Source organism: Orycteropus afer, unplaced genomic scaffold, assembly GCF_000298275.1.
Source record: "Orycteropus afer afer isolate SDZICR_OR568_19922 unplaced genomic scaffold, OryAfe1.0 scaffold00290, whole genome shotgun sequence".
NCBI lineage: Eukaryota > Metazoa > Chordata > Mammalia > Tubulidentata > Orycteropodidae > Orycteropus > Orycteropus afer.
Window position 1 is genome coordinate 2,265,737 of NW_006921877.1, and position 22,147 is coordinate 2,287,883.

The 22,147-nt window shown below is 38.5% G+C and overlaps 1 protein-coding gene across 1 annotated transcript in view; it reads right to left on the reverse strand.

The window, feature by feature from the left end:
• GABPB2 (GA binding protein transcription factor subunit beta 2) overlaps nt 1–11,921 on the reverse strand; it is a 20,901-nt gene extending 8,980 nt beyond the window's left edge. Inside the window, exons 1-5 of the mRNA XM_007950910.2 lie at nt 11,814–11,921; nt 10,255–10,422; nt 9,530–9,724; nt 7,235–7,385; nt 3,178–3,291 (exon numbers count right to left, since the gene is read on the reverse strand). Of these exons, the coding sequence (XP_007949101.1) occupies nt 3,178–3,291; nt 7,235–7,385; nt 9,530–9,724; nt 10,255–10,422; nt 11,814–11,921 (736 nt within the window). The remainder of the gene's footprint in view (nt 1–3,177; nt 3,292–7,234; nt 7,386–9,529; nt 9,725–10,254; nt 10,423–11,813) is intronic.
• Nucleotides 11,922–22,147: the final 10,226 nt, after the last annotated feature.

Below are 22,147 nucleotides of genomic sequence, written 5' to 3' on the forward strand. Positions count from 1 at the left end.
TGAGTTAAACATTTACCTCAAGTAGACACACACCCTGGAGAGAACAATCATGGGAGAAGGAAGGGCTGCTTATGCACAGGGAGACAGCTCAGGGTGCAGAAGAGTATGGAGGGATGGACACTGGGAAGAGGTAACTATGGGGAGGAAGTGGGAGGGGAGCTGTTGCATTGTGAATTTTGGTCAATGACACGAGACAAAGTATATTGAACTGCTGTATGAAAAGTGAATTTACTCTGTAAATCTTCACCCAAATCAAAATAAAATTAAAAAAAAAAAACAAACTTGTTTGTTTTGTAGGAAATCTCAGAGACCTTAATTGGCTAATGAGCACTCTGATTACACAATGAAGGACAAGATATGATCTTAGAAACTGTTTTTCAGGTAGGATCTTTAAAGCTTAAATAAACATTAGGAATTTGAGGGGGAAGTAACAATAATCATAAATTAGATTTATTTCTAAAAGAAAATTGAGACATTTAATAGTGAATTAACAAAATAACATATCAAGTAGTTAAAGCACTGAAGAAGTTTAATTGGCAAAAATAACAGATGGTGACTCCCATCTAATCGATCAGCAACACTGGCATACCTCGTTTTATTGTGCTTCACTACTTTATTGCACTTTGCAGATACTGCAGTGTTTTTGTTTTGTTTTTTTACAAATTGAAGGTTTGTGGCAACTTGCTTGATAGCAAGTCTATCAGTCACTTTGTGTCTCTATGTCACATTTTGATCATTCTCAGAATATTTCAAACTTTTTCATAATGCTACTGTATACTTAATAAACTATAGTATATGTAACTTTTATATGCACTAACTCTTCTGACTCACTTCATTGTGATATTCCTTTTACTATGGTGGTCTGAAACTAAACCCTCAATATCTCCAAGGAATGCCTGTAATATTGATAGCAGCTAACATTTACTACTTCCTATGTGCCAGGTACCTTTCTAAGAGCCTTACATGTATTATGTAGAATCAAGATTTTTAGTTTGGTTAGTCGATATCCCAACAAACTAAGCACTATTAGGGGAAAGGGAGCTCTGGTAGTGCAGTGGCTAAGTCATTCAGCTGCTAACCAAAAGGTCAGCAGTTCAAATCTACCAGCCGCTCCATGGGAGAAAGACAGGCATCTGCTTCCCTAAAGATTTACTGCCCTATAAATGCCTAAGGCTTATGACTGCTGTGGTAGTTAAATTTGTATGTCAACGTGGCTGGGCAGCTGGTGGTAGTTATTTCCCATGATGAGACTGGCAATCAACTCCATGGTGGGAACTACCACAAGCAGCTGAGCAGCTGCCTTTGGGTATGTGGTCTGCTTCACGCATATATGCAGCAGCTTTGGGAGTGGTTTTTAGTTTACGGCATGCTTGGACCCTGCTTGTAGCTGTGTCATTCAGCAGCCTGCCATGCTTTGCCGACCTTGGGACTTACAATGGACTTTAAATTAATGGCCTGCCACGTGGTTTGGTAACATCGAGGCTGTGCCTTTTTACTTGTCAACCTTGGGCTTGTCAGCCTCAGCAGCCAGCAGCTGTCTGAGTGAAGAAACGCCTCTACCTCCAAGGGGCCAGGAACAGGAGGCAGAGCTGGACCCCAAGGTTGAGGGGCTTTCACCCAGCCCCTAGAGCCTGGCACTTTGAACTTAAAGCCTCCAAACTGTAAGAGAATAAACTCCTGTTTGTTAAGGCCATCCCATTTGTGGTATATTCTTGTCAGAGGGGCACTAGGTAACCAGAACAACTGCTAACCAGAAGGTTGGTGGTTCAAACCCACCAGCTAGCTCTGTGGAAGGAAGACGGGGCAATCTACGGTAAAGATTTACCACCCGGAGACCCAGTGGGGCAGTTCTATTCTGTCCACTATGAGTTGGAATTGACTTGATGGCAATGGATTTTTTTGTTTTATTAGGGGTAAAGGGAGTCCTGATGGTGCAGTGGTTCAGAGCTTGGCTGCTAACCAAAGTCAGCAGTTTTAACCCACCAGCCGCTCTGCAAGAGAAAATGAGGTCGTGTGCTTCTGTTAAGTTTTACAGCCTTGGAAACTCTGAGGAAGTTCTAATATGTCCTATAGGGTCATTATGAATCAGAATGGACTTGATGGCAATGGGTTATTAGGGAAAACAATTCCTACCACTATGTAATTTCTCTATCTAAAACTTTGCCAAAAGTGGGATATGAACTGTCATTATCAGACACATTCAGGTAGTTCAAAGGAAATAGAGCATTCACACCTCTTAGAAACAAAGAACAGGGAAATGTTATCGCTTAAAGGACCTTGATGGAAAATCTAATCTAACTATCATACTAAAGATGAAGAAACTAAGACCTGAAGAAATTAAGTGATTTATCCAAGATCAAAGAGCAAAATAACAGGATAACAAGGACAAGTTTAATCCATTCCTTTCCCCTCTGCCCTGCTGTCTGCTCAAATTTATCTGAGTTAGAGAGCTTTATGATTGCTGCTAATAGGAAAAATAAGATTGGAAGAATGTTCTTACCACCCAAATGTCAATGGCAGAAAGAAATCAGAACAATCTGCTTTTATTTATGATAAAGCAGACTCCCCAAAAGGTTCCTGGATGACTACAGAGTCTTGCCTTTACCTATGTGAAACACTAATTCTTTTCCCCATAGTCCACTAGCTCTGGCTAACTGACTTAAAACCTTTTTGTTTTAAATATCATAAAGGCACTATATAGCATGCATCTGCTCAATTCCATTGGAAATGTCACAATAACATCTCCACTGCAAATAAAAGCAAGTCAATCTGAAGTACACTGGATACAGTAATGAGAGAGGTAGCAAGCATTCCCTGGTATTTTAATACAAAATATCTAGGCTGCTATTTTGAATCACTCTATGATAGCATCAGTCAAAACATGACAGAGTATCTCCAAAAAATCTAATGTAAGACTAAATATTTCAATTTGAAGCAACTGAAGTCAGGGCAAACAAACTTGAAACTGCAAAAATACAAAGGAATAACTCAGTCATTCCCTGATATTACTCAGCTGTCTGATTATATCACAATTTTCTTTCTGATGCTCAATGATTCTATGTCCCCAGATGCCTCTAATTAACTACATTTCTTTAATAGTTCATGCAAATTAAGTCTGCTGGATATTTTAAAAACAAAAGAAAATGGTGCTTCATCCAATAGATATCCCTTACCTACCTGTGGCTCTGTGTGAATTGGAGAGGGGGGCTGATACCTCAGCAAGAGCTGCAAGAGTGGTCAGCACTGAGGTGGTAGAATTTGAGAACTGTACTGTTGAGGCATGGGGGTCACCTATTTCAGTAAAGAAGGCAAGTGAGGTCCATCGGAGAGAGTAAATTGAGAAGCACTAAAAATGGTTTATTAAATGAAAACCCCAACTTTTCCCTATAATGTTCTTAATCTAGCTCTCTAATCTACACTGATATAAACCATTATCAGTGTTAAATCTCTTTTAAAATTTTAAAAGTTTTTCTTTTAAAGGAGATTAAATTCATATTCTTGGCATATGGCCACTATACTCCTCTCATTTGATCATTCTCTTGGCATTGCCAATGCTGAGCATTAGCAGCTAACAGACAGGCATGCCGCCCACTCCCTAGGCTAGCTGTGCACAGCTCTCTCTGGCAGCAGGCAGTAAGCCTACAAAGCATGCCTCACTCCAAACTAAGCGATAGCGAGGGAACAGGCCCCACCTGGGCTTTACCCAATCATGCTACCTCTGTTCCTCAGCTAGACAGGTGAGGAGAAGTATAAGACTGACGTCCAGTGAAAGGGAAGTTAAAAATCTAAAATTTCCTATGTTGAATTTTAAAGGTGGTACAATGGATTCATGCTAAAAATAATTACTACCCACTTTCGTTATACCTGGAAGTGCTTTTTAACTTTCATCAGAAACCTGTTTTGTGTCTGTGTGTCTATTATCTTACAGGCAAACAGTTCCTACAGCATGTGTATTTGTTCTGGTAATAGGCATGCCTAACTTTATGAACCAAAAGGATCACTCAAAAGGTTTACATAAATCTAACTTAAAAAAAAAAGTATTACATTTCCCTGTGTCTTTTGCTATAATTTCAGAGATACTTTTTACACTAGTTAGCAATTTATTACTTCTCAGCTTCAAATCTACCCTTCTTTGTCCTGTGTTGTCAAACTGGAGTTAGATCCTATAAACATTTCATCTTTGTCAGCTGCATGAGATTAAGCTGTCAGTATAAAAGTAGTGGCTGCTCCCTATATCTGGTATTCCCGTATTCTTTAGAGTTCTCATGCAGTTAATCCACTATTACTAGTTAATAATTCTAATGTGGAATTTTAGAAATTATATGTATCTATACATGCATAGATTTATGTCCTAACTAGACTCTGACTGGACCACCTATCTTCTTTTAAAATGTACTCTTAATTTTTAAGTTTTCCCACTATATGCTTAAAGATTCTTTCTACCCTTTCTTCTATTAAGATGTCAGTTATCTGTAAAACACTTAAAGAAACTCCTATTTAACACTCCTTATAGGGAATCCTCCCACAGAGCAAAGAATCCTTTCCTGATATGACTAATCTACGTAATCTCTTTTATAAATTTAAATTTAATGATTACTTATGTAGTCCCCCCAAAAGTCCCAAACCAGCTTAATCAAAGCTTTTGGGATTGGGGATGATATCCCCATTTGATTCTAATTCTCATTAAATATCCAAGGAACCAAATGGTCTGAGTGGAACACAGTGCTTGACCTTCAGAAGGAGACTATCTGATGACTCCTATGTCGAATAGATCCAGCTACAGCTTGTTCCCTAATTTTCCTGCTTTTCTCATCACTCAGTCTGTCATACCAAATGCTGACATAAGAACCCACAACCCCCTCCTCAAATGAAACAAACAAGGATTAAGCAATTTTTAGATATGTCCCTCATGTAGATTGGAAACTTTTTTTGTTTGTTTATAAATCACTAGCAATCAAAAACAAGGCTGTTATAATTAAAGTTCAAGCAGGCTAAACATCAGGTGGCCACCCAGCTAAAGGGGAATGGCTGGTATAAAACTGCTCCATGAGAAAGGCATTACATGATTTTTAGTGTATGATGATCCCAACCTACGAGTGCTTTCTTTTTGATTCAAACATGGTAACTCACCCAACTTCCCCTCGATAGAAGAATGAAGAAAGAACATTTGTGAAAAATCTGGTTTAGTACTGACATACAAACAGGAACCCTAATAGCACAGTGGTTAAAGAGCTTGGTTTCATAGGTATTGATTAGGCATCAGGTAGGTCATTAAGCTAAAGTGGGGATAGCTGGGTAGAACTGATTCATGATTAAGATAACATTGGGGAGGTCAGCTGTTACGTTAGGTTTAGGCAATTTCAATTTACAGTTCCTAATATAACAGGAGAGAAAGAAGAGTGTTGTTATGTGCCATCGACTTGGCCCTGACTCACAGTGACCCCTGCTTGGGTTTCTGAGGCAGTATCACTATGGAAATAGATTGATCAACCTTCCTTCTGAGGAGTGGCTAGTGGGTTTGAACCGCCAGCCTTCTGGGTAGTAGTCAAGTGCCTTAGGCACTATGCTACCAGAGCTCCCTGCTAGAAAGAAGAGTAGGTCCGCCAAAAGCAGTGTGACAAACACAGTACTGGCCAATGGGAACCAAAGCAAAAGAATCTCTAATCTGAATATGGTTTGCTTTTCTTAATATTCCAGACTATGGTCTGGAGAATTTCAGCAGTATGCTAAAGACCAACTCTAGCTCTTTTCACATTTGTGAACCTTTATTGGCATCTAAAGACTTTGGGCATATAAAAGCACTTGTTCTAATCAGTGTGGCTTGAACCACTTCAAATCCACAGGGTTGTGAATGAGCTCATTATATGTATATGCATATTTAAGCTTAAAAAAAAAAAAAAAGATTTAAAATCCACCTAAAGTAAAGTGGTAGATTTTTGAATGTGTTGATGGCCTAAAGACAGGAAGGTCACTACTGCCCCCTTGTGGTCACGACAAAGTCTCCCTTCATTGGGAAGAGACTTTCATTTAACAATAGGTGTTTTTAAAGCTGGAGGAGCAGTGGTGGTACAGTTAAGCACTCAGCTGCTAATGAAAGTTCACTGGTTCAAACTCACCAGTCGCTCTGGGGAAGAAAGATGTAGCAGCCTCCTTCTGGAAAGATTTACAGCCTCCTTCTGGAAACCATATGGGGCAGTTCTACTCTGTCCTATATAGGGTCACAATGAGTCGGAATCGACTTGACCACTTGATGGGTTTTTTATTGAAGCCCTGCTATAAAATAGTCACTGAAATACAAACTCCTGAAGTCTCACAATAACCTTATAAAATTGGTATTATTATATCCAAATTTTACAAACAATAAGGCTTGGAGAAATAAGCAGTTTTCCCAAGGTCAAGCTAGTCAATTGATAAACCAGTATTTGAACCTACTTCTGAATCCAAAATTATATGTACATTTTATATATATATGTATATATTATATATATATATGTCTCTTCCACTTTACCACGCTGCCTCTCAACTGAATACCTCATTCAAGATCCCCCTTTTGATATTATATCAACTTAACTAGGAATGCAGTTGTTTCTTTTGAAATGAAAGTCAGGAACAGAAAAAGAAACAAGAGTCAATGGGAATAATTAGTTAAATGAAGGTACAATTTCCTCCATTGTAAAACAAGTATCTGTAAAACGAGATGTTGAAAACAAACTCATTGGCTTCTTTTTAGACAGAAGCTTTAAAAGTACATGGGTCTCAAAAGATGAACACCAACTGCTTTTCCCTGTTATTTTGTTTTTAAATATGCTCTCATAACAAACCAAGACCTTTATACTTTAATCAAATAATCAAATGTACTTCTTTTATCACCTCTCCACTTATGTTTGCTTTGCTACAGCTTTAGACTATGAACATTTACTATTTCTTTAGCAGTATCATATTGAGACACCCTTATATTTTCATTCTGGGGTCAGGTATAACAACGTAGAATATTTTACTTTTATCAGAATTAGTATCCATGTATAATCCCAATGTCTGATATTCCCTCACTTTAAGTAAAATTTCTCCCCAGAATAAATGTATTAACTTTAAAATCTAGTATAAATCTTATGTTTTGGGGAATATTTTAATAAAAGACTGGGTATCAGAAAGATTCTCCATTCATCTCATGGGAAAACTTGGGGTTCTGTTCATTTTTAAGTCTAAAATAAATGCCACATCATCATAACATTACCTGAGGTTGTTTTGGTGTTGGCTGAAGAAACAAGGCTAGCGAGGTTTACAACTTCTCCCGATGTGAAGATGAATGGAGCAGCCATAGTCACCGGGTTAGTCACAGGGTTGGCTCTCTCAGGATTAGCATTCACCTGATTCTGCATTGCTTCCTACCAACCAAGGCAGGATATTTCAAGGCCGGGACACTTTTTAGCCTTAGTTATACAGTTACTGAACAGTTCCCTCCACCCCCCAACCCTTGACAATGCTCTATCAAGCAGAACTAGTTCTGGCACACACTGTCCATGGCTGTCAAATCTATTTCAACTCACAGCAATCCTATAGGGCAGAGTAGAACTAACCATAGTTTCTAAAGCTGTAAATCTTTACAGCAGCAGACTGCCACATCTTTCTCCCTCTGAGCAGCTGGTGGGTTCGAACCATAGACCTTTCAGGTGGCAGCCAAGTGCTTAACCCACGTACCACCAGGGAGATCAGAGTTCTCATTAAGATTGTTGTTTTTTTTTCAGACCAGGGCAACAGAAATGTTAGGTTGATTTCTCAAGCTTGTTACTACTTTGGAAAAGCAAAGGTGTATTATTGGCAAAAACTTTTAGACAATTCACTTTTTTCTTTCATTTGAAAAATGAGGGGCTTGGCCTAAATAGGCTAGAAAATAATTTCCATCACTAATATTCTATGATCAATTATCTACAAGTCAACATGCTGGCAGGTGATCCCTTATGCCCTACAGAGAACAATATTCTCTAGGGTTTTGTCAAACTACTTGTTCCATTCTGCCACTGAAGAAATTCCTAGGAGAATATATAACAAGCAAATAAATTAGTGCCAGATTTTAAAGTCGAGTTCCTTATGCCACATTTTGCTTCCAGGAATATCTGCTCAGTTTTGGTGAAAAAAATGCTTACGTGTATTTATTAGTTTTTTTAGTTTCAGAACCAGGATCATTACTAAAAAAAGTACAGTAATGAAAGACACTTTCAACAAGAAATTGAAAGTTGAAAAGAATAAGCAGTCTATAGAGAACCATCTGTCAGTAAAAACAAACAAAACAAAAACCTGTAAATGCAACAGAAATGGCTATTTTTCTTATATAATTATCTCCTTGCTAAGAACACCAGTTGAAATAGATTATCCATTTTCTGGTTACTATTATATTCTTCCTTGAATCTGTCCCTTTTATCTACTGTCACATCCTTAGTTCAAGCCCTCATTGGATCTTTCTCTTTCTTTCCTTCACTGGATCTTGCTTAGACTAATGAGTTACTAAATAGTTCTTCAGCCTAAGTGTCTGCTTTCTCCAGTCCGTGTGACACACCCCAACAGTCACCTTTATAAAACAAATCTAATCATATCAGTCATCATCTATCTACAAGCTTCTACTGGATCCTCACTACTTAAAAAACAGCTCAAACTACTTAGCATGCCATACAATGGCATTCAGAGTCCAGGCTAACTCTCAAACCTTAGCTCCTGCTGTTCTGAAAATCCATTTCTCTGTCCATTTTCTAGCACAGAATAACTTACTCTTCCTTGAATATTTCATGTTCTTTCACATGTCTTTGATTTGCTGTTCTAGCCTAGAATATAATTTTCCCACTTCTCTGTCTATTTTTCCTTCAAGACTCAGTTCAAGTTTTACAAATACTTTATGTCTTCCCTTAAGTGTCATCAAAGCTCCCTTTCTCTGTGCCCTTCATAATACTTGCTAGATAAGTTTATTGTGTAGTATTATAATACCCTATTTCCTGTCTTTTACCTCCAGGACGCTGTGAACACTCCAAGTGCCAGACCATGTCTTTGTATTTCTCATCGTACTATCCCTGACCTAGTGTAATGCCTGATATACAAGTGCCTGCTTAAGAAATTAATGAATGAAATCATCACGGCTAGCTAATTTTCAATTGTGGGCTGGCTTACTGATGATTCAATATGCTTTAGAGCTATGTGCTGTCTTATATGAGTTGATGCACATTCAAAAAACAAAAAGTGCCTTTTAATATTATCTCAAGTTAAGCCTAACTAGAAATGGAAGTGGGAAATTTTCACATGGAGTAAAAAAAACAAATATAAAGCCAAATAAATGTTATTTTTGGACTGGCCACACATTGTTCTTCAATCACCACGAAAAATTCAGTTCTATGTAATTTTTAAAAAAAAAAAACACTAACAGCACTGAGTCCTAAGACTGAAACACACACAAGAAGTACCATTGATAATTTTGATTCAGCTCTTACAAAAAACCCTGAGCTTCAACTAAAGTATATTCTGGGGAGTATAAAAAGAACCACACCTGGAGAATGACCAGTATCTCAGCATTGTTTTTTTCCAGGGCTATGTCAAAGGCAGATTTATCAAATTTGCTGAAAGCATGGACATCAGCTCCATACTTGATAAGCAGCTCCACAACATGTCGATGGTGGTGCTCTGTGGCCCAGTGCAAAGCTGTCATCTTCAGCATGTCCTTGGCATTCACATCTGCACCATTCTGTCACAGAAAAAGTAATTTTTCCAAGAGACACTGGTTATAGTAGCACAGGTGCAAGATCCCATCACCAAATACAGATGATTTCAGAGTGATTACACATACTCAAATTTAGATCACATTTAAGGAAAACATTTCTCAAATTTTCCTGAATGCTGACAGACATAATGATTTCAATGAGTGGGTCTTCTAAGGACATCACTGGGAAATTGTGACAGATGGGTAAGGAAGGGGAAGAGAACAGATTTTTGTTGCATTTATTAACAGAGAGCTGAGTGCCTGATAAAATAGGCTTAAGTGCAGAGAACACCTGCAGAAAGGGAATGAAGAAAAATCAGTAAAGTCTTGTTTACCCTTTAAAAGATTAGAAAACAAACTAGCCATGCTGACTCTTGAAAGAGATGCAACTCAATGCTATAAGCTGGCCTAACTTAATCCTTCCCAACCCAGCTTCCTACCACCAGTTCAAGTAAGAAAACAGGGAGGTGGATGTCTTTTTTTCCAACACAGCCCCGCCACTATTCTTGCTTTACCCTAACAAGCAGTTCCACGATGTGCGCATGTCCATCAGCTGCAGCCATGTGCAAGGGGGTCCTGTCCACTTTGGTCCGGGCATCCCTGCTAACTCCTGCTCGAAGGAGCACTTCTGCTGTGGAATAATGACCATACTGGGCTGCAAGGTGGAGGGGTGATGTTCCAAGCTGTGGGAAAATAATACTCATTGACTATCCACTGTGTGAAGGGCCCTGGATCGTTACTGGAGAGATACAAATGAACAAGAGGTGAATCCTATGGTTCCTGTCCTTGGGGAGCAAATTTGGTTGGGCAGATAGGACTGAAGAAACTATTTAAATAAAAGTTAACAATAAACTAATGGGCAAATAAATATATCACCAGCTAAATAAGTGTTAAATATAATGGATTTAAGTAAGGTGGATATATCAGGTAAGATTCCCTTAAAGACATGATTTTAAGCAGGACCTAGAGAAAGGTAAAAAAATGGATTCACAAGAGCATTCAGAGAGTTAAGGGTAAAGGGAAGAGAAAGGCAAATTCAAAATAATTCTTAGGAAAAGAGTAGAGACTGGAAAGTTACACATGGAATTTGGGGTACAAATCTGACTGACTGGAAAAGAAGTCTGTTGCTACAGTAAAGCAAAGTAAACAAGACTAATGAGATGAAGAGGCAATAAAAATGCAGCAATGCTAAGTCAACAGCAATAAGCAAATCTGCACAATGTGAATCTTGTAAGAATTATCTGCAGCATCCACTTTGGCCAGAGATCTATTCCTTTCTTTGGGTTATGCTCTTTATTTTAAGCCTATTTATTCTTTGCTTTTCATATATTCAGCCTCTCTGCCTGAGTGGATTTAATTCACATTGCTCTTTTCGATTCTATTTAAAGAAATGTGTTTTCTTCCTTTTTCTGAGTGCTAAGAACCTGCTGGCCTCTGAAGTTATGAATTAATCAACTCAGAATAGAAAATATTCTCTCATTGAATTGTTAAAATTAGGAAATGCTTACAAAATCTATGAGTGCTAAGAAAGCCTGTATTACAACGTGGACCTACATCTTCTGAAACTCTCTACTCTCCACGGTGGTTGTCTAGGCTCATGAAATTACACATTCCTCTTTAATGTTCAAACAATGGCAAAGGAAACAAAATGACCAGACTATTCCTTATTAAATAGGAATACTAGAGAAAAAAATAAGGAGTTTATTAGTTTAGAAATGCACTCTTATTATACTGATTTTGTTGAATTTTTAGCTAATTATAGAAGCCTATAACTCAAGTGTACTCTAGAGAGAATTAACCTTTAAAAATACTCTGAAAAGAATTATAGAAAATCACAAGTACATAATACCTTACAATTACCACCTATATACCCACAGGAGACTCTTTCAATTTGGGAAAAGAGCAAAGAAAGAAAACCAAATATTCGGATGAGACAAAGAAAACAAAACTCTTATGGGGGGAATGAGGCAGGAAGAAAGAGAAGAAAAATCAATAAAGTCTGTTTAGCCTCTAGGAAAAAGGCTGATAAAATTACATGTTGGGAATAATTAAGAGACCTTTTCACTGAGCTTACCCAGTCTGTGGTGAATGGGGCGCCATTTGCCATCAGTGTTCTTACTTCATCATCTTGACCTTTTCTTGCTGCTTCTAACAACCTCTTCCCCAAGTCCACCAAAGACATCTTTATGCATAGGAACAAAAGTTTGCAGGAAGCTATAACCCAAAACACAAGGAAGGTTGCCTATAAAATCTTTTTAGATTTCTTGACTTTAACGTGTATGTGATATTTCTCAAGTAGACAGGCTGGTTGGGTACTTCCTTTCTACCTTATCTAGCACAGACAATCAAGTATTTGGGAAAGTTCCAGATTCTAAACAATAGTTCTCTCACTCTCAATCTCCAGAAAAATATTTTGGAAATATGTGTAATATACTCCCAAAACAATTCTAATTCCCCATTTTTACTCTTAGGAATCAATAAAACAGCATTTTATCCCTTTGGAATGACCATGGATAGAACATTAAGGAACACAGTACAAAGTAATAAAACATGTATCCTGGTCATTGAGAATTTCAAATTCTTAAGGAATCCAGACTTCTTGGAGTCATACAGGCTGGATGAACTCCTGAAACTACTGCCCTGAGATAACCTGCAAACCTTAAACCTTCAACTGAAAGTATCCCCTGACGTTTTCTTAAAATTGAACAGTAGTTTAGCTTAACTATTAAAGAATGTATGACTAAACAATGTGCTTTTTGGAATGGGATCAAACTGACAATAGCAACTCAAAAGATTAGACAGGAAACTTAGAGGGTTGTGAGTTTATATGTTAATGGGGGAGGAACTACTTAGGAAAAGGAAGGTGAGAATGATTACACAACTTGAAGAATGTTATTAATGTTACTGAATTGTACATGAAGAAATTGTTGAATTGGTATATGTTCTGCTGTGTATATTCTCAAAAACAACAAAATACATCGTGATCTTCAGGAAAGGAGCAAGAAGGATGTCCTGCTGTAAAACCGCTGCTTGGTGAAAATTATGGGAACCCTTATTAGCAAGTACTCTTTCTGGAAATTTGTAGATCTTTGGATGGCACAATGCAACAGGACATATCAGCTTTCTAAATCAAACTGCATTTGTTAACTTTGTTTTTATCTTCTCACTATGGGGTAAAGATAGAATGAAAAATAAAGTATGGTTTATGGGCTCCTGGTGGTTCCTGACACCCTTTCAGAGGTCCAAGAAATCAAAACTGTTTTTATTATTATACTAAGACATTTGCCTTTTTTGATATGTTAACTTTTGTACTGATGGTGCAAATCTAACAGTGGGTATAACTGCTGGTGCCTTAGTACAAATTAAACTATTGCTAGTCATTTTATTCTTCACTGCTGGGTACTTTGGGGTGGGAGGGAAGCCAGTTCCACTTAAGAATGTCCTTGATGAAGCAGTAAAAAATTATTATTAATTTTATTAAATGTCAACCCTTGAGTATAGGTCTTATTATTTCTGTGTGAAAAATATTGGAAATATGCATAAAGCACTTCTGTTTCATTTACTTAATAATGAAATATGATGGTTTTCTTGAGGAAAAACACTGTGATAAAGTTGCATGGAACACCATTTTTACATGAGAGAATGATGAATAGATAAACCAGAGATATTCAGTCTTGGGTATATAGCACACATTTTCTTTAACATGAACAAAGTGAGCCTCTCACTTCAAGGAAAACAACTGACATTATTTATTGCCAGTTACCAATTACAATTTGAGCTTTCAAGCAAAAAATTAGAATTTTGGAAAATTTGTAGCCATCATTGTGCGCTTAACAGCTGACTACTACTTAAAGATTTTTCTGATGAAATGAGTGGTGATGTTAATTAATGTGATTTTTGATACTGTATAATAAAATGTATCAACATTTGATGTTACAAAATCATGCATGGATAAAAAGATTCATTCAAATTGAAAGATAGACCAATGGCCAACGTAACAGCACAAAAAGTTCATAGATGCCTCAATGCACCTAACTTTTAAAAAATTACCATTTGCCAAGTTTTTATGCAGCATCAAAGAATACCTACAATTATCTGAAAAAGCTATTGAAATGGTCCTCCCTTTTCCAAGTACATATCACAACAGACTGAAAGCAGAATAAGATATGAGAATCTAGCTGTCCAGTTGGAGATTTCCAAAAATATAAAATAATGCTATTCTCCTCAGTGTTTTAATTTGTAAGACATAGGTATTTTTGATAAAAACATGTTATTTAGTTAACATGTAATGGTTTTTTTTTTAAATAAATAAACATTAAAAATTAATTTCTAAAACAGTAAATAATCAATTGATATAACACATTGGAGTCTGTAATAATTTTTAATAATTAAAGGAGTCCTGAAACCAGAACATTTGAGAACCACTGGCTTAAGCAAAATATTCTGCCACTTTATGATTCAGTTTTCCAATCCACAGCAGAGAATTTTATGTTCAAAGCTTTTGTCCAGGAGATCACCAGGGGTGTTTGTTCAAAATGAATATATCTGAAAACCTAGTCCAGATGCTCTTAATTTGTATGTTCAAGAGTGTGAACTTTTTAAGTGAACTGCTATACACCTACCCAAGCTTCAGTTTTTAGAAATCATGAAAATGCTAGAGAAAGAATTATAGCAAAACTTCTTTTAGAACACTGATACTTCACATTTCTCCATAGTTATTATCTTCATTTTAAACTATCAAACCTGCTTTTCAACTTAATTACCTTTTTAATAATAGTTAAAAATGAGAAAGATTATTTAGGTGGTTAATTACTCCTTCACATTTTCTTAAAATGCAATATATAAAAGGTATGTCAAGACTTAAAAACCTGTAGCTGCCCTTCAGGTCTGGAATTGAACCTACTCCTGTGGCTTCCAGCCAAACAAAAGACAGGCATAAGGGCTGAACATTTACATAGGTAGATACACTCCTTGGAGAGATCAATCATGGGAGAATAGAGGGGCTGTATATGCACAGGGAGACAGATTGGGGTTGGGGGGGAAGAGTACATGGGAGGGAAGGACACAGGGAAGAGATGGCTATGGGGAGGGGGTAAGAGGGGAGCTGTTGCATAGTGGGAAACTGCAGTGAATGTCATGAGACAAAGTCTATGTGAGCTCCTGTATGGAAAATGAATTTACTCTGTAAATTTGCACCCAAATCACAATAAAAATTAAGGAAGAAAAAAAAAGATTTAAAAACCTGTACAGTGACTGATCACAAAAGGAAAGTATATTCCACACAGTGATGGTCAAAAATGCTGGCCCAAGGCAGGATTTATCTATCTTAATAATGAAATTTCAACCCTAGTCCTAATCATACACGCACACACAATTCAGTTGGAATTTGAGGTATCTGTTAAAGGAGAAATCTGGTTTGCTTCACGTTCCTGAAAAACATACTTCCAGAAAAGAAGACATTTTAAAGTAAGTTGATTTTATCCCATGCAACTGGTGTTCTTTAACACCTGAATTCTTGCAAAATATTTTTGAGCAATCAATTTTGTCCACTGTAGTCTGACTTTATACCATTTTTCTTTAATCATATTTGTAAGTAGTGCACTAGTATCACAAAATGGCAATAAAAATTCTTATTTCCTACTATATACAAAGATATAATTAAACTTTGGGATTAAAATGTAAATAAGATGTTACATTCATTGCCTAATATAAAACAGGTTTCCTACAAATGTGTTCTTCAAGGCTTTTTTCTCCCCCTACCCTCAGTTATTATTTTATTTTGAATTAACTTGAAGCATCGATCTCTAAAAGTAAAATGTGTATTTTAAATAACAGCACTTTTTGGGATTATGTACCTTTCTCCCAGTATCCTATGACAATGCTTGCCACCAGACATGAGATGTAGCCTAATAGACCAGAGGGCAGTCGAGGCACTCTGAGCTCCTTGATTACTAAGAAGGAAGGGAAAACATTCTCCCTAGGTTATGTACCCCAACTTTCCTGTATATAAACCTGAGGAATCACACACTGGTGTTAACTTTAAGACTCCTAGGATATGGAGATGAATAAAACAACACAAAGTACCCACTTCCCCTCCCAAACAAACACACAAAAACTTTCAATAAGTGTGTTTAATAAGTTATGAAGTGCTTGAGCTCTTGATAACAAGTACTCTATCAACAAAAAGTAATTACTTTTGTTTATGTAAGAATTTGGGTAGGGCAGTTCTCCCCTCATTGTTATCAAAGGATGTATGAAAACAAATGTTTAAGAATATCTCTACTGAAATGGTTGGATCATATGGTACGACGAAAATATGGTCCCAAATGACAAAACATACTGTCAAACTGTTGAAGTGAAGCCATAGAAAATCTCCTTTTCGTAGGCATTAAAAAAAATAATAATAAAATAAGAGACCCTAGAGCAATCCTTCTGGGAAGGAATAGGATGATCTCTGCAGGGTACCGCTGGGTTAAGGAAATCTGCGAGAAAAAGAAAATGCTAACGCAAAATAGAACTGAAATTGAAGAATTCATGGGCTGATGATCAATTTTTTTTTTTTTTTTGCAAGGCACACGTCCCCACGGGGCCACCAGCTGTACGAACAACTGTGCGAAACTTGAAGAGGGACCCTTACTGCTCTTGTTCAGATTACTAGGCTCGCCAAGGTTATTACTGGGGTCAGTGAATTAGAGTTCCTGAGTCCCCCTCTGTCATAAATCCTCCAATTCACCACACCAGTCTCGGTCTTTGTGAAAGAAGGGAGCCAATCTGGGGTAAGGAACCAAGGTCTCAGCCTACGGCATAGTCCCCCACCAGAGATCCGACCCGCCCCCTAGTGGTCACCTCTATGGCCCTGGCTCCCCTTGGTCCAGCTCCCCAGCCCCAGGTCTTACCCACACCCCCTTCTTCACCTCTTCCCAGTCCCCTCCCCTTCCTCCCTAAAGCATCCCCTTCCTCTCTGTCCTCATCCCCCGTCAGTCCCCGCTCTGGTGAGGGGGCGCTTCTCAGTCAGCACCCAGACGTCCTGGGCTAGTCTGGGAAGGGCTGAGACTTCTCACGGCGCTCTGCCTTCCAGCCCGGGCGCCCCCACAGCCCACGCATCTCTTTTCTCCCCTCACCTCCTCGTCCGGGACGCTGTCGGCTGCGCTTTCACCAAGCCCGCCAGTTTGGTCCCGTTTCCTTCTCTAGTTAAGACTCCCTGTCAGTGACGGTTACTTTTTGGCCTTTTCATATATGCGTATTTTGGGGGCCTTTAACCCCCCCTCGTGGAGAAATGGAGGCAACAAAATGGCAGACCCGGAAGTGAAGGCGCAGCAAAGACAATTTCTGGCGGAGGAATCCGTGGAAGTAAATTATGACAAAGCCCACATTCTCATTCGAAGAAAAGGACTATACATCCCTGAGCTTCATTTTTTATGTACTGAAAGTTTTTTTTAAAACGAAAAAGTGTATCTGAGAGATCCTACCAGGACTACTTAGCGAGGCGGAGGATTACTTAATTATGTGTCGTGTAGTTCCGGTAGGGGACGGTCTGGATAGTTTGTTTTCGCGCCAAGGGCTCAGACAACTGGGGGGAAACGAAGTTTGCGTCCTCCCTCTTGGCTGCTTCTCCGGGGTATCGGTTTTAGAATTGATGAGAAAACCTTGCTGCCCGATCCCAACCTCGGACGAAGCTGTTTGGAGCATTCCTGATTTTACACATCAATTGGGTTCTGGTGCTTGCCACTATTTCCAGCGTGAATACAAGAACGCAAGAGCCAAATTGTCAAGGCGGACAGTCAATAACGGAATCACTTCTTCTGAAGGGACTGGGAAAGGATGAAAGATGTGGCAGTCTGCTTCGGTAAAGATTACAGTCTTGGACACCCAATTGGCGCAGTCCTACACTGTCCTATAGAGTTGCAGCGAGCTGCAGTTGACTTGATGGCAAGGGGTTTGGTTTTTTTTTTTTTTGGAAAAGGCTATCAAGTATGCAAATTAACCAGTTGGCGGTGACAGAAGCACTGTGCTGATCCTAACATCCGGAGTTGCCTCTTCAGAAATCCATGAAAATAGAAAAGCACATACATCACTTAACCTTCCTAGCCCCATTCTTTATTTTGGCTTTTGTTACTGACGATGGCCTCTTTAAAGCCTCGGAGGAAGATTTAACATGGTTCTTCCTTCTCAGAACTTCTGTAGATCTTGCTAGGGTAATTTTAAAGTATCTATGGCATACTGCCAAGTATTACTGCTATTGGTACTTGCTGGTTGCTTAGAATAGCTGTATGGTGACCTCATGTGTGCAGAGTAGAATTGTTCTTCAAGGCTGTGTGACCTTTTGAAGCAGATCGCTGGGGCTTACTTCCGAGGTGCCTCTGACTGGGTTTGAACCATCACACTTCCGGTTAGTCGTCTATTTGTGCAATCCAGGAACTTTATTGGTATTTACTTCCCTTTTTAAGGTTGAGAGTAGGACTTGATTCATTCCTGTTTACATGCTTTTATATTGTCTGGTTCAGTGCCTTTTATATAATAGGCACACGAACTTTGTAAGTTAGGTTCAAATAGTTTTTTTTGGAGTGAGGTCAGTTAAAAATAAGGTAACACTTGGGTGAATTAATTTATTTTCTTAGGCACCTAGATTGACGTAATGACAAGCAGATTCAGAACCCCAGGTGCATCCTGAGACATCTAGGAAAATTATTACTTGAAATATGTTGGTAGGTAGTAGGCAACCATATGGGCCCTAAGAGTGGTTGGTTGTGGGTTTTTTCTAACTAGCTTTCTCATTTTAAGTTGATTTCACCCTTTTTCTTAATTACTTACATGTTTAAGCTGAAGTTCAGTGATTTTTTATGTAGCAAGACTATTCAAATTGTTCCTCCTCAAAACTGAGTATTAGATAAAATTCTAAGCTACATGTAAAAGCAAGATGAATTTCTGAGATCTATAATTTTTCCCTGTTTAGAGAGAAAAACTAGAATTCAGTCCTGGGATTGAATATCTTTATTAGAGGAGTAAATGGCAGCACAAATCAGCAGCAATAAGTTTGGAAGGGGTGGGACAAGCTGTAGGATCAGAATATGATTGTTCATTTCATGGTCTCAAGGTGGCTGAAGAACTGTGCCCAAGGTCCACTGATCAACATCATACATTGCAAATACAACAGGAAGGCAAGACTAAAATACTAAACACCAAACCCTATGCCTTTTAAAAGGTTGAGTCAAAACCTTACAAATTATAATAGTAAGATTGTAGATCTGAAATCTGATTTTCCTCACATTTTCAGCCCACAATTTGGAGCAAAGTTGTAAAATGAGTAAGCTTGAAGGAACACATTTTTGAAAAAGGGAGCACTTAGCTATTTCTGAAATGATTCAGTGCTTTCCTCTATTTTCTTTTCCATGATATATTATTTCCTCGTCTTACATTTTCATGACGCCAATTTATCTGCAGACAAGAGTACATTATAGGAACACAGAAGATCGCACACACACAAAAATCTTTTACCACCTCAGCATTTTAGAAATCCTATTGTTTTGTAGCAGATAATCACAAATTAAAACTAAGGCTTTCATCAACCCTTGAAGAAATATTTGTATTTACTGGAACAGGAAATTAGGAAGGTTTGAACAATCTCTGATGCTGATTAAAATGGAGTGAAAAATCAGTCCTCCATTTTGCACTATTGTACTACTCTTTGATGCCCCCATCAGGCATGCTTTCTGGAGTTAATTCCTAGGGGGAAAAGAGAATCCCTGTGACCCAATACTCCATTGCTTCAACCTTTGTGGCGTGAGGGCTTTTGAGTAAAATGGAGAAGGAAGATAAATAGATAAATAAATAAATAAGACTCTGACAGATTCATCAGCACCACCTCAACACAATGGAGGGGAGAGAGCAATGGGAAAGGTGTGGAAAGAGGCTGAAAGGGAAGACAATGAGGGTGAGGTGGTAGGAGAGACTTGGCCTTAGAGCAAGTCTAACTCAAAGGAGTGAATGCTGGCAATGGGAGCTCTCCAGAAGTTGAAGGTGCTGTACTCAAGGAGGGCATCAGCTTCAGGGTTTTTCTCCTTCTCTGCTCTGGTTGCTTGTCCGGTCATTTTGCCATCACTGTTGCTCTTGATCTTGTAGGTGTCTGTATCTGACAGACCCAGGCCTTCCAGCTCCGACAGATCCAGTTCTGGGATGGGCATCCTCCAGAAAAGAAAGGAGCTGTACTGGCTACTCACAGGGTCCCTCATAGCTCCTTAGAAAGAAACACTTGTCAGTTTCATGCTATATAGTAACCTCCTTATGACCTTTCTTTGCTTATAACTCCACACCCCTACTTACCTCTGCACATAATCCAAGTTCCTTAGGACAAATTTCAGGAACCCTTCCTCCATTACCATCTTCTATTTTATTCCTAATTTTTCCCATCTTGGGATGCCTCATTTATTGCCTACTGTATCAAGTTGATCTTGGGTCTGGTTTGCAAGGCCTTCCAAAATCTGGACCTCCTCTCTCTAGCAGTACATATCCTAAACTACAGTTATACTTATCCCTCCATCTTAAAATACTACTCTAGTTTCGAGATTCTGTATAAGTCCTTAGAGGAATCTTTCCTGTTATATTTACAAATGTTTGTCTTCTTCCTGCCTTGGTCTAATAGGCCATGGTACCTCTGAAAAGGTTTTCCATGACATTTCTGCTTTCTATTTTCCTTCTTGCCTTCTAAACTCTACTATAAACTGGCTTCTTCGTGTTATGACATCCTTAAGCTTTCTTAGCTCCATCTACTCTATTTCCTCCAGTGCCCTCTCTTCCCCCAACACTCCTATAGAGGCTTACCTGACTGTATCTGTTTGGAGTTACTAGTCACGGAGCTCTGGTAGCATAGTGGCTAAGACACTTGCCTGCTAACCAGACGGCTGGTGGTTCAAACCCACCAGCCACTCCTCGGAAGGAAGGTTGGGCAATCCTACTTCCGTAGTGACACTGCCTCGGAAACCCAAGGAGGGGTCGCTATGAGTCGGGGCCGACTCAATGGCACATAACAACAACAACAGTCACGGTTATGTGTCTTGTGTTGGTAATGGTCTTATCTCCTTGAACAGACTAGGACTCTCTCCCAGGGTAAATATCAGTCTGCTTTCTCTGTACTTCCTCCACAAGTGCTGAGCTCTGACACCAAACACACTCAAGGCCGCTAATTTTCCCTCACTCTTTATTTAATACAGTGAATACCTTGTACTCCATCTGTACCCACATATATGCCTTAACAGATTATTTCTAAGCTTCTGTTCCTTCAGAGCAAAACTCAGGTGCTAAACAAATTTTCCTATGCTGTAGAAAGGTCCCTCTTCTCTGATCCCAGTGCTAGAATATACCTGACTGTATTGAGAGCAAATGGATTGGTAATTCCAGGTAATAAGAGCAAAGTTTAGATAGAAGGGAAAGTCTCTTAACAGAATCAGATACTTTTCCATGCTTTAATGATTAATTCTATCACCTTTTCTACTCAACTCACCCACACCCTGATGTTCTATGACTATTATATCTCCCTGCAGCCTCCACCCTGCTGCTTACTAGCTAAGGGAAGGAGCAAGAAGCATTAGTTGAAATGTTTCCAAAGGAGCAGAAAGAACATTGCCGTGTCCTCAAAAATAACAAATCTCAAAAGGCCTCCTTTCAACATACCCCATCGGCTCTCATAAAGAATGAGACTCCTAACCAGTGGTCTTAAATAGGCTCCAAATAAAATGTTATTACTAAGGCAGAAAAAGAAAACCTTAATCTAGAATAGGGTTATGTTTAAGAGTGTGGGGATTTTAGGGGTAGTTAGCTGGTAGGCTAGGATATTTTTAATATTAAAAGTGATTTCTAAGTTGCTCTTTTTCTTCATAGGTAGGTTCAAGAGCCAAAAAAAAAAAAAAAAGCCCCTGGGAAACTGAACATTACTCAGCAGAGAAGCTAGCTGCTTAGGAGGAGGGTGATGCAGGGAGGGAAGCATGTTGGAAAGGTGATGTCATCATCCTACAATATTCAGCTCTGATATCTCCACAGTCATTTGCAGAGACATGTGCACTGGAAGATACAGAAAATGGTTATAGGATTAACCAACAAATCTCTGGGTTTAGAACTATAGAAATCTTAAGGAGCAAACCCTAAGAGTCAATAGTGTTACTGACTTCTGCCCACATGGATTTTTTTCTTTTAATATTACCAGTATTTTCTTAGCTAACTGGCTTCTTTTATATTCCCTCTCTTACAAGTCTTCTCCTGAGTAAACTTAGCATAATGCTGGGCATATAATAGGCTTTTTTCTTAAAGAGACTCAAAGGGAGAAAAAAAAAAAAAACTATGGGATTTTAAAAGTAGAAAGCACCTTAGAAATTATCTAGTGACTTGTGAAACCTCTCAGCCAGTTTGGATAGAATC